Source organism: Eschrichtius robustus, chromosome 2, assembly GCF_028021215.1.
Source record: "Eschrichtius robustus isolate mEscRob2 chromosome 2, mEscRob2.pri, whole genome shotgun sequence".
Lineage (NCBI taxonomy): Eukaryota > Metazoa > Chordata > Mammalia > Artiodactyla > Eschrichtiidae > Eschrichtius > Eschrichtius robustus.
Window position 1 is genome coordinate 127,422,516 of NC_090825.1, and position 13,123 is coordinate 127,435,638.

A 13,123-nucleotide genomic window follows, 5' to 3' on the forward strand; every position below is an offset into this window, starting at 1 on the left:
AGCCCAAAAAATGGAAGAAAAGAGAAAAGGAAAGGAAACTGAAAAGGGAAAAGAGAAAGAAAAGCAAAGGGAGAGAATGCATGGTGAGGATCTGGTACCTGGTTCCATGTGGAGGTTATAAAGAAGGTCAAACCCAAACTCCAGTACCCCTGGCCTGGTGGGCGGGAGAAAGCCCTCCTTCTGGGCCCACTCCCTTACTTGGCCTCTTCTGTCCTACACCAGTGACCCTGAGCAGCCCTGGGCTGGAAGGTCCTGCCCCTGAGACAGCAGGCTGCACACCACAGTGCTGTTCAGAAGGGGCCAAGGATGCAGCTTCTGACTCCCTCACTTGACCTTGCCCTCTGGAATGTGTCTGGGTGGCCTGTGTGTGTGTCCTGGAGTGAAAGAGGGGCACAGACTCACCAGGTGGAAGAGGCGCGAGTTGGGAAGCGGGGGTGGGTGCTCCATGGCCGTGGGGGGAGGCGGGTAGCGGACCTGGGACCAGTCCTCAAAGCCACGGTGCGGCACAACGGGGGGCATGGGCGGGTAGGCGTAGGGGTAGGCCCCGAAGAGATGCTCCGGGTGGGGCTCCACGTGGTAGCGGTCTGCCGAGGTCTGCAAGAAAGGCTGACATCTGGCTCTGGCCTGTGACAGGCTGCATGGGCCGTCCCAGTGACATCCATCCCATCTCCCGTTCTCCACTTAGAATCTCAGTTCTCTGAAGGCTGGCACGTGGCCACGGAAGGCTGGCACATGCACACAGGAGTGGCACATGGGCATGGAAAACTGGTACACGGGCACAGAATATCAACTATGATAACGGTTAGTGTGTCCTGAGCACGTATGCTGTACCAAGTACTGTTATGAATGCTCCACCCACATTACCTCATTAGTTAGCTGGGCACCTGAGCAAACGATGCCCCCCCCGCCCCCCGCCCCAGTGACTGCAGCACCCTGAAGGAGGTAAAATGCAGTAAGTGCTGCTTCCTCCCTCAAGCCTCCTCACCTTTGCTTTCCTCTTCTGCTGTCTCAGGGCATCTTTCGCCCTTTCCTCATCTTTGAAGGCTTTTAGCTGAGAGAAGGAGGGAAGGAGAGAAGACTGTTAGGCTAGGTGCTTCCTGGCCAGGCCTGGATTCAGGGCCTAACCAACCGCAGGGTTGACCAGCCAATGCATGAGGCACTGCTATGGGCTGTCCTGCCTGGCCCAGCCCCGGGAAAGGGCCCTATGAGACATAGCACAGCCCAGGCTGCAGGCTGCAGGTAAGGCCTGCTCACCCATCACTGGGGGTGGTCTGAACACAGGTCAGGAGGGTTGTGTGAGCCTCACTGCTTCTGTGCTTTCGCATTAACACCTTTTAGTTACAATGCGGGAGAGAGTGGATGGCTCAGAGCTAACTCCTAAATTTGCTCTTTTAAGGCGTGAAAACTGATTGTGGAAAATCAGAGCTAGAGGTCAGAGAAGGGAAGGGCCTTTCTGAGGGCCACAGAAATGTGGCAGCAGAGCTGAAAGGAGGATCAGTGAGTGTCCTGACATCCAGTCTCACCAGGGACCCTCCAATCCCTGCCCCCTCCCCGTGAGGACAGCCAGCTGCCCCCTCCTTGGTCCAGCTCTTCTCACCTGGGCATGTGACAGGGTGACCTGGGCTTGCAGTTTCTCCACCTGCTTCTTCAGCTCTTCCTTCTCCTCATTCATGCGCTCACGGTCGCTGCGCTCCCTCTGGAAGTCCTCCTCAAAAATCTTCACCTGAAGGGGTGGGAAGGGGTGGGGAGGTGGTGAGAAAGGGATGAGGCAGGAGGGGCAGTTTGAGTGGAGACTCAGACCTGCTCGGGCCTAGAACCCCGGGCCTCCTGATGGGAGTGAGACATCAAAACTGGTTTCACCGCATCTCAAAAATCCCCATGGGGAGGGGAACAGGTGTACCTCTGGCCCCCCACCCGCAAGTTCAAACAGATAGCTCTGGGTCTGTCTATCTTATATTCTGGGCTTCAACATAGGCTTTATTTGAAAAAAGGATCCATGCCAAACAAGAAAACAACAGGTTGACAGCCATCAACCAGTCCCATCCTTTCCTTCTGCTGAGGCCCACAGAGAGGTGGAGGCCACAGAAAAAGAATATGAGTGGAGGACTGGAGTTCCAGTCTCCTGGCTCCGAGAGCAGAGGGCCTACAAACTCTCCCAAGGCTCTGGGGTGCACTGGCAAGGAAGGGACGGGGTGGGGCCCTGTCTCTGCCTCTGAAGTTTCACAACCTTACTGCAGATCAGTGAGAAGCCGACCAGGCTCAAAATGATTTAGAAGGATCGAAAGCATGGCACCAAACAGCACAGAAACACGTGAGAGAACCAAAACCTTTTCAACTTCCTTTCAATTCTCTGTGTCCCTCAAGAAGAAAGTCTGCATTTTATGCTACTGTGTCTTTAACAGGTTTCTAGTACTTAACTTCCCTTAAATAAAGGGAGAGGTGACTCAAGCTCAGAGTCTTCATCAGGCAACAGTGTCTAGCTAGAGTTCAATAACACTATTTTACCTTTTACTGTATTTATTGCTTACAGTTACTTTCTATTTATGGCAAATAATAAACAGGTTTTCCCATTTATAGTAGAAATCTGAAGTTCCCTTTTAAATATATTTATTGAATTTATTTTAAAATTTGTTTTCAAAATATTAGGTAAATAATAGCGCAGCTGGGGCACAGAAATGTTTAAGCCATGACGGTGGTAGAGGAATGACCTAGATAGGGATACACTGGTGGTGAGGATAAACCTATATCCAGACAGGGGTCCTGGCCAATGGCCAGAAAGTGGACTACAGATTACAGCTTCCACATGGTTCAAGGCCCATCCTGGGCCCTCAGGAATGCTCCAGCTCCCACTGGGCACCTCCTACCTGACCTCTTCCCCCTAGCCTCACCTGCTGTTTCAGCAGTTCATTCTGCGTGACCAGCTCCTGTTTCCTTAGCAGGCCTCCAGCTCCTTCCGGGCTCCCGAATGCTGTTGCTGGAGATGATGGGGAGGCCTGGATACTCAGTGCTTCCTCCAGGGCCTGGAATGAGGAACAGAGGAGACGGGCCCATCAGCAGAAAGCCCCTGGAAGTCAGGCCTCATTGGAAGGGTAAGGCCCCAATGAAAGGCCCCTTTCCTGATAACAATAATAATAATAATAACCACCACTATTTAATAAGTGCTATCTTATTTATGAACACTATACACATCATTTCACTGAATCCTTGCCACAGTCCTATGAAGAAAAGATTGTGACCATCATCCCCATTTTATGGATGTGAAAACTGAGGTTCAGAGACCTGAAGTGATTTGTCCAAAGTCACACAGCTAGTAAGTGGCAAAGCAGGGATTCAAAGCCAGCGTGTGCTCTTAACCAGCAGCCTAACCTGTGGTCTTTATGTAGAAGGGAGAAATCTCCTTCCCTGAGGATGAGTGGCTCAATTCTTAGCACCCAGACCTAGAAAAATACTAAGTCCTTTGGGGGAAGAAATTTCAGCCTCCTCGACAACTGCGTGCCCTGTGATTCTTCAGCTTCCGTAACCCATTCCCACCAAGCCAACCTCTCCATCCCCAGCTCTTCTGTATTAGATTAGCCTGGATTCTAATTTTGACTTAATTAATATTTTACCTTTCCAACCCTGAAAATGGGCTGACACATCACCAAATAGCATTTTGAAAATTTAAAAAGCACCTGTTTTACCATGTCCACAAGATACCTTTCCTTACGTAAACAGTGTGCTCACATTCTCTTAAAAGTTTGCCATTAACTGGTTTTCTCCTTCAACCCTGTTAACGTGTTGCGTGAGAACTCTGGAACACCTCTCGAGACTGGACACCCCCATCACCACCTGGACTTTCGCTCCTAGACAGCAGGGCCTCTGCTGGCCATGCGTCAGCACTGCTCACAGTGCCTCCCTGGACCTGGGGAGATAAAGGAAACCTTCCCCAACTTGGACTTGGGCCCCACTTGGTCTCCAAGACCTCCCCAGAAACATGAGGAAACTGCTGAGCCAAGAGTAAATTCAGGATGCTCAAGGGGCGGCTACGGCTGCACTTCACCCTCCTCCTCCGTCTGCCCCATTTTTCAGATGAGCAGGCTGAGGCCCAGGGACAGGGAGAGCCTCGCGTTAATCATCCCCACCGGTGTCTGTCCCCAGCTACGCCACAGAAACCTGGAGGGCAGCGACCCTGTCTGAGTCATCCCTACAACCAGCAGCAGGCACGACATCCTGCCTGGATTTAGACCCCCAATTCCCACAGCTCAGGACAGATCGTTCTTTTCCCAGAGAACAGGTCCCAGGGCCCCACACTCAGCATCATCAGCGCTTACCAAACACCAAAACCAAACAGAAAGGGTCACCCCCGGGGCCTAGTGAATGCAAACTCACAGCAGAGCCCGCTGTGAGCAGGAGAGCAGGCAGAAGGGAAAGGCAGGCAGACAGACAGGACAGGAGGAAATGCTGAGCACAGGCTCCACAGCAGGAAAAGCTGAGCCTTAGGAGAAAGTTTCCTTTCAAAGCCCCTCCTGTCAGCTTGTTCCTTTAGCCCCTGCACTGGAAGGCAGGCAGGGGTTATAACCTGGGACCAGAAACAGCCCGGCCCACCGCCTCTCACCGTGGCTCAGAGCAAAGGGCTCCCGCTTTACCTGGGCTCTCCCACCCCGACCCCGAGCCCCATCTCCCTGGATCCCCCTGCTCGAGGGCAGGAACCTCAGGCCAGTGATCATCCACTCCCTTCAGTGAGTTTTTCCTGAACACGGACGGGCTTGGCGCCAGGTGCTGGGGGATACGTACCCTGGTGAAGACGCACACCCCCCACAGTCAGATGGGAAGACAGGTCATCGATAAGTAATGACAAGAAAATGCCAGAAGGGGTGTGAAAGAAGCTGCCGGTACTTTAGACACACAGAATAGGGAGCTCAAAGGAGACTTGGGTTGGGAAGGCCTCACTGAGGAAGCAGTGTTAAAGCTAAACCTGAACGATGAGGGGGTAGCACTGTGTGAGCAAACAGCACGTCCAAGGGCCGCAGGGGAGCAAGCATGGGGTCGTCCCAGCCTGGCACTCAGCGTGCGGGGAGGGGAAGGCAGAGGTGGCGGAAATCACGGGGCAGCACCGAGAGCCTCAGCGCCTCCGCCCTGACCCAGGAGTCGCCCCTCCTGAGCTGAGGGTCTGAGGCACCGGCCACAGGGCGGGCACCGCGGCTGGCTCAGGGAAGCCCTGCCCGCCCAACGGACCACAGCCGAGGCGCCCACCTTGTTGAGCCGCTGAATCTCCTTCTCCTGGTACTCCCGCTGCCGGGTGAGCGGGCTCAGCTGATCCTGCAGGTATTTGACCTTCTGGCGCAGCTCCTTGGCCTCTGCTGTCAGCTGCTCCTTGTCGGTCTGCAGGGAACACAGGACTGGTAAGCAGGGAGCCTCTCCAGGAGGCCTAGACTCCCTGACTGCCCGCCCCGCCCTGCACACGGCCATGCCTCCCCTCTCGCTCTCACTCTGCTGCCCCACGATGCTCGTGCACAAGACCCCAGGCGAGGCACCCGGGTGACAGCGGTAATGTCTACATGGTCCTGTCCTCAAGGAAGGGGTGGCTCAGGTGAATGAAAGGCCCCGGGTTCTGCCACCAGCTCCTCCAACACTGAGCTGAGCCCTTGGGCACTGACCCAGCCCTCTCTGGTCTAAGCTCTCCTATCTGCCATGGGTAAGGGGTTCGTAACAGGAGTCACAAGTGGGCTTCAGGAGGTCTGTGAGCCCCCAAACCGAGCACACAATTTTGACTGTGCAACTTTCTAGAGAGAAAAGCCACAGTTTTCACCAGATTCACACAGGGGTCTTCTATGATGCACAGAAAGTGATAAGCCACTGAAAGTCTCCAAAGGACCTTTCAGCTCTTACAGCCTCTGACCCCAGAGGAGATAAGACCCTCATAGAAATAAATGCGGCATAAGGCAGAAAGGGTTCCTCCACGGAGAAACAAAGTACTACTATGAGGTTAAAAGAAAGAATACTACAGCTGAAAAGAAACCAGGCAAGGCTTCAAGGTGGAAGCACTGCTTCCAGACCTACTATGGAACAATCCAGGTTCTTCATCGCAAAGAGCCACATCTGGAATGGCCCTCAGAGAGCGTCAAGTCCTAGCCCCTTTACACGACAGGAAATGACTATCCAGAGAGGGGAGGTGACTTACCCAAGGCCACGCTGTGAGCTGGGGCTAGACTAGAGCCCAGGTCTCCTAATTCTGGTGCTCTCTGTCCCCTTGCAAGTCAAAGGGAGTGTTTGAAATAGAAGAGGGCAGCACAGTGCAGAGGAAAGACCAGGCACACCCATATTAAACTGTCTACTTCTGTGTGTTTATTTGTGATAAGAGGCCTGGAAAGATACACCAAAATGGTAACCGTGGTTACCACTGGGAAGGGGCTGGAATTGGGGGGGTGGGGGTGGTGAGGGGAGACAGTCCAGGGAAATTCTCACTGTATCTGTATCGTGTGAACATGTCAATATCCTACAAGCTAGCTGGTGAGCTGCTTTCAGCCAAAGATGGCCGAGGGCAGCCTTGGTTGGATCTTGTGGGAGTTGTTGCGGACTCCCGGCTTAAGAGGTTCCCGGGTCAGCACGGCCTCTATGGCCATGTGTCCCTAACCACAGGGCCACGCTTCTGTCTTGAAACATCCTGCCTTTCCCCCAGCTGACAGGGAAGAGTGTCAGATGCCAGGAACTTATCCCACCCACTAACGTGAGCCAGGGTCTGGCTGACAGTCCCAAGCTGTGACTGTGCACTCACCAGAAAAGACAGGCAGTGTCCTCCCTAACACACATCTCCAAGGTACGGGGCGGTCGCCAAGGCAGGCTGACCGCTAGGAGAAGGCCCCTGGGTGTCGCATACTGATGGGAAGGAACTCTGCTGGAAATGGCCATTTCTAAGCCAGGCAAAAGCAGCCCGTACCCAGTTCTCATGAAGGAGAAGGCATGGTGACAGAAATAAAATCTCCAGAGAGCCTGGGGGTCAAATGGCCTTTTCTCTTTAAGCTGCTCCAGGATCCTGAAGGGCCTTGGCCGGTGTCAGTCACACACATGACAGATCAGATGCTACTTCTTCAGGGGACCTGTTCCCGGGCCCCCCCAGAATGAATCCAGGCCCCCTTTATGCTCTCGCCCTGATCCCTGTAACTTCTCCTGTGTCGTACTTAACACAGGTCTACTCATTTGCTTCTGTAATTAGATGTCCCGCGTCTCTTCCCCCGAGGGCGGGGTTGACTGTTCACTGCTGAGTCTGTGTGCCCAGCACGGTGCCCAGGGCACGATCTGTTGAACACTGACCAGAGGAAGGACTGAAGGAAGCTCTAATGCTGGAGCCCCTCGCCCACAAAGAGCCATCACCGCTGTACACATTCACCAGCACCCAGCCTGTCAAGTGTACTAGGGCAGGCCTGCGGAATCTCTTTTACATTCTGTGCTTCCCTGTGCAGTTCCCTAGATTGTAAGATTTTAACTGAACCAAAAGCTCTTTGGTATAAAAACAAGAAAAAAATGAAAAGAATAACTAATCCAATCTCGATTTTCAGATGGGAAACTGAGGCACGGGCAAGGAAAGTGCTTTTGCCTCCAGCCACACAGCCCTTGAGTACTGGAGTCAGAGATGGAACCCGCGTCTCCTGAGTCCCACCCCTGCTTGTTTACTAGCTCCAGACTGCTGGGGAGGAGAGGGCTGGCGCCCCGGAGCCGAAGCTGTGGGACCAACCGTCACACTTGCCTCCTCCATTTCTATCTTGGACTTGGCCAGGAGGAGCTTGCGGTCAAAGTCGCGCTGCTTCTGCTCCCGCTCGGCCTCCAGGTCCGTCACCTGCTTCTGCAGGTCCGCCAGCTTCTGGCGCAGCTCAGTGATCTGAGTTCAGAGGCAGAGAAAGGGAGTGTGTGAGGGCCGGGGGTGAACATCCAAGGTTCAAGGCTGCTGCGAGGGAAGCAGCACGCAGGATGCTGGGGATGCCCGGAGAGCCCAGCTGTGAAGCAGGGCTCCAGCCTTGAGTTCCCATCACCCCCACAGTACCTTCTGCTCATACTGCTGCTTCATGGACCGGAAATGCTGGTCCCATTGCTTGTTCACTTCCAGCAGCTGCGGGGGAGAGATTGGGGTGGGCAGAAGATAAGCAGAGAACGACCAAAGAGAGCCAACTCCTCCAACACCAGCTTCGCAGGCATGTGCAGCGTGCGCGGACGGCAGCTACACACACTGCCTCGATCCTGCGCTTCTCAAAAACGTTCCTCAAAGCAAATCACCTTTATCAACCACCACATTTTACCCTTGCCGGGAAGGCAAGACTAACACCAAAACACAGAAAGAGCATACAATTTTTATTGTAGAATTATGGAACACACACCCATGTGGAGGGCAATTTGGGACTTTGTATTTAAATTTCAAATTCTCATTCTCTGTAACCAAATAATTCCACTCTGAAAAATGTAACCAAAAGAAGCACTTGCACAAGTGTGTAAAAACTATGTGTACTGTTGATCAGCTCAACAATGTTCATATTGCAAAAAAATCTAGAGGCCAACCTGAGCATCAGAAACAGGTTAAGGAAATGATAGAATAAACAGAAAATGGAGCACTGCACAGCCCTTCAGAAATTCAGGTGCCTAATACATTGCCTCCGTTCTGAGATGATACTAATTATTTGCCATAATCTTGATATAATGACAATTTGAGGAAGAAACACAATCCAACATCATTAAATTAACAATGGAAAGGGCATCCCAAGTTCAAAAACATTAAAATATGATAAAAAGTACTCAGAAGTAAAGAAACATAGGGTATGTTTTACATATAAATAAATACCCTCAAAGATATAGTTAATTTTAAGGAAAGAAAGAAAAAAAGCAATCTGCAATGTGGTATGTATGATATCATTTTTACAAACATCATACATTAGTAAGTACATAGACAAAATTGAGGAATATGCAATGAACTGGTATCAACTGTGGTCATCTCCAGGAGGTGAGATTCTCGATCTTTTTATAATGAGCATTATATAACTTCTGTAATCAGGAAAAAAAAAAAAAAAAAAAAAAACCTTACAGCAATACAAAAAGAAAACTAAAATGAATATGCATATAAACAGAAGACCAAGAGAACCTGACTCTCAAATGTGCTGGAGGACCAGGGAGGGCAGAAAGGCCCAGGGTCTGGGACAAGGACCGGGCTGTGTGGAGAGGAGGGGCTCAGAGAACAGAGAGGATGGGGCTCCCACCTCTGGTCCAGACATACTGGGGGTGGGGGACAGAGGAAGACTATGCACGAGACACAAGGAAAGAGCCTCAACTTCTGGAGACTCTCAACTGATTAGAAGCAGTGCTGCAAGCAGGTATGGGATCTCTCCTTCTGTGACAGTCCCTCCCTGAATCAGCTGCGTGGTGACAGATGAACCCCAGACTCCCCATTCCTGATGCTAAAACTTGCCCGTTATCACAGCCTCTCTCCACCGTCCAGGGTTTACCATGGGAGCCTTCCTAAACTACCCCCCGCAGCAATTTTAGGCCATACCCCAAATGCCACCTCCTCGGAGTGACTCCTGTGGGCAGGGGAACTGATCAGGAGACAAGAGCCAGGGCAAAGCAGCATCTCTCACCCATGGGCAGATGGTTCAGCAGTCACCATGGCAACGCATCACAGAGACTTGGGCCTAGCCGGAGCCAGGGGGCCAGGGAGGGTCTTTGTCCTGCTGGTCCCGGGAGTGAGGAGGGGTCTTCCCCGACCACCACCACTCCCTCCAGCCACCTACCTCCGTGCGCTGCTGCTCCAGCATCCTCACCTTCTTCTCAGCCGCACCCAAGGCTCCCACCTCTGGGACTTTACCTGCTGTCACACCAGCCTGAGGAGAAACACAGAGGGGCCTTCAGCAGAGCCTCAAATGACAACTCTCTCCCCTACTCAGTGCTCCTCTGAGGCTGCTCACCCACGAGGCCCAGCCCTCCGTCTCGTGCCTCTCTACCCTCCCACCCACCAGGACACTGCTACTTGTCCCAGCTATGACTGAGTCCCTTCGGGAAGTCCACGGAGAGCATTATTGCCCCTCCCTGACCCTCAGTGGCTCCCAGACCCTTCCCTCTCCCTCCCCCACCCACCACCTCCATGGCCACTTCTCTTCCTGCTCAGGCTCTATCTCTAAGGCACTGCCAGCTGCCCTCTCCTCCCCCACCCACCAGCCAAAAATGCTCCAGCCTGGAAGGCAAGAGTTACACATTTTTTTTAAACATTTTGTAAAATGTTTATTTTTACAATGTTTTTTAAAAGACACACAAATAAAGATTTGTGTGCATGTGTGATTAGTACACGTATTTCCTAGCTCTGACCTCTGAGAGGGCCTAAAGCAGTGTCACTCCAATAGCAGTGAGCACAGATCTTGGTTTCTAAACACCATTCTCTAACAAAAAGAAACAGGGCTCCTTGGAGAAGTGGTTAATTTCAGGTCTGGGGCAGGGAAAATATAAGGTGATTATGGAGCGACTTGTGGTGCCAGAAGGTAAGGAAGTGCTCAATCATAATAATAATAAGAAGAAGAAGAAGAAGAAGAAGAAGGGCACGTCAAATGGGCATAGGAGACAACTTGAAAGAGCTTCCTACGACCAAAGCTGGAACAATTTGAACAAGAAAACAAATGGCGATAGTGCTGGATTATAAGCCAAAGAATAAAATAAATATCCTTGAGTCCCTATTAATAGAAAAAAATAGATGAATAAATAAATAAATAGATGGGGGAGAAGAAAAATTCCAATTAGTAAATAGAGAAGGAATGAGGGAAGCACAAAATCACCATTAGAAGACTATAGCAATAATCACTGCAGGTGAGATCGGCCAGTGGATACTAAAATTAGTATAAGGAGAAACAGGACATCTGCAGTCTCAAAGTGTCTCCTCAAAAGTAAATATTTATTAACTACAAAGGGAAAATTAGTCCCTTTATTATGGAGAAAGCTGACAGACACCCCTTTAGCCAAATGATCAAGATTGAATGTAAATAGACACATCGATATCATGTACCCTTGACATGATGCAAGATGTCACTCCAGTGATCTTCTTGTCCAAATCCATAACATCAGTCTTATCATAAGAAAACATCAGAGAAACCCAAGTTGAGGGACATTCTACAAAATAACTGGCCAGTATCACTCAAAAGCCTCAAGTTCATGAAAGACAAGAACCACTGGGCGCTGTCACAGACAGAGGAAACTAAGGAGACAGGACAACTATTGCTAAATGCAATGTGGGATCCTGGATCCGATCCTGGTACAGAAAAAGGACATGAGTGAAAAACAGGTGAAATCTGAACAAAGTCTGTAGTTCAGTTAATAGTATTGTGCCAATGTTCATTTCCTGGTTTTCATCACTGAACCACGGTTAGGTGAGATGTTAAGGCGATGGGGAGAGGGACACTCTCTGGACTATTTAGCTACTCTTCTGTAAGTCTAAAATTATCTCAAAATTAAAAATTAAAAAAAAAATTTTTTTATACATAGGAAGTGTTGGGAATTCCCTGGCGGTCCAGTGGTTAGGACTCTGCGCTTCCACTGCAGGGGGTGCGGGTTCGAACCCTGGTCAGGTAACTAGGATCCCACTGCATGATGCTAGCAATTCAGAAATTGAACACCAGCTCTATCTCCAAGGCCCTGCTTGATATAGGCCAAGACCCACACCCTTTCTGGGCCTCGGTACAAAGAGATCAAACAGGATGGGCCCCAACCTCTGACATCCTGTGGGTCCGACAGCATTTGTCCTGGAGTCGTTGCCCACATTCTCTCTGTTCCTTGCCTTCCCATTCTCGTCCACACTCCCCTGTGGCTGGTTGGGGGGTGGGGGGGCGGGGGGGACGGTGCTGAGTGAACTTGTGAGGCTCAAGCGCCCCTACAGGCTGAGGTCTGTAAGTACACCATAGAGCCCGGGAGTAAGGGGAGAAGGCTGGGGGAGCCCTCCAGGGATGGTCTCACCTCCTTTAGGAAAAGTGAGAGATGGGCCTGCCTGTACTGGAGAAGGAGGAAGGGGGGTGCCGTGCTCCCGGGTGCATCCTTAACCTCCACAGAGAAGAGAGGCACCAAATCTGCCATTAAGAGTGACAGCCAATGTTCACTGTTTACCATGTGCCAAGTGCTAAACCTACTATACAGGCGTCACATCGCTGAATCCTCCAATGACCCTCTGAGGTAGGTGTCATTATCTCCATTTCACAGAGGAGGAAACTGAGGTCAGGTTATGCAACTTGTCCAAGGTGGCAGCACTGACCAGAGGTAGAGTCAGCATTCAACCCACATGCAACTCCAGGGCACAGGCTTCACCACTGCCCAGAACGCACGCCTCCGATGGGACCTCCCTCCCCGGCAGGGCAATAAGGGCATCTGGCCTTTCGAGAAGTCAGTGAGGTTAAGGGCTTTGGAAAAGTGAAGAGGCCTGCCCACACACTTCTGAGAACCCAGGGGAGATCGGGAGAGTCCACAAGTCACTTCCTCAAGAGGGCAGACAAGGCAGGCTCTGACTTGAGGGGTAAATGGAAGAAGAGAGGGGCTTCGTGGGCTGGGATTCAGAAGGCCATTCGTCAGCACGTTGCCCTCTCACACCCCACGTCTGCCTAATAACAGGTGGGTGCAGGAATCTAGATGATGTGATGTCACAGGACCTCTCCAAACCTCCTGCCATAGCTGTCTCACGGAGTAACAGTCCCAGCCCTGCCTCCCTGACATGTAGAGAGGACGTCCAAATCACATAATGAGTTTGCAAATCCCGGGTAGACTCTACATTGCCACATAGTAATAGGGAATTAAGTTATTAGGATAATTATTACTATTACACAAGTGTGGGGTTTGTTAAAGACATTGAGTCCTGCTGTACAGCCATTAAACCCCATTAAAGAGGAGAAACATGTCAGTAAAAAGTTGGGACTCAGCTCTGCAGCACAGCACAGGCCAGGCAAGGGGCCAGCCAGCTCCTAGCTGGGAACTGGATGTGAGCCAGCGCTGGGAGCTGTGGTGGGAAGGGGGCAGGTGGGCCAGCCCAGGGCATTAGCAGGCCTTGCTGCGTCAGCCCACACCCTGTTCTCTGCATGTCAGAGGCTCCCAGGTAGGAGCTTAACAGAGTTCCTTCAGGGGCTTTCTCAACCTAACACCC

General features: G+C 51.4%; 1 protein-coding gene across 7 annotated transcripts in view; it reads right to left on the minus strand.

The window, feature by feature from the left end:
- The window catches only part of TNIP1 (TNFAIP3 interacting protein 1), a 43,609-nt gene that overhangs the window by 2,996 nt on the left and 27,490 nt on the right, over nt 1-13,123 (minus strand). For 4 of the 7 annotated variants that reach the window (XM_068536234.1, XM_068536231.1, XM_068536230.1 and 1 more), the window contains 8 exons: nt 9,750-9,839; nt 8,018-8,083; nt 7,712-7,855; nt 5,233-5,361; nt 2,889-3,020; nt 1,598-1,723; nt 986-1,051; nt 403-594 (listed from right to left, as the gene is read on the minus strand). In XM_068536234.1, the coding sequence (XP_068392335.1) occupies nt 403-594; nt 986-1,051; nt 1,598-1,723; nt 2,889-3,020; nt 5,233-5,361; nt 7,712-7,855; nt 8,018-8,083; nt 9,750-9,839 (945 nt within the window). The remainder of the gene's footprint in view (nt 1-402; nt 595-985; nt 1,052-1,597; nt 1,724-2,888; nt 3,021-5,232; nt 5,362-7,711; nt 7,856-8,017; nt 8,084-9,749; nt 9,840-13,123) is intronic. The other 3 variants (XM_068536233.1, XM_068536232.1, XM_068536229.1) reach the window with 1 other exon arrangement.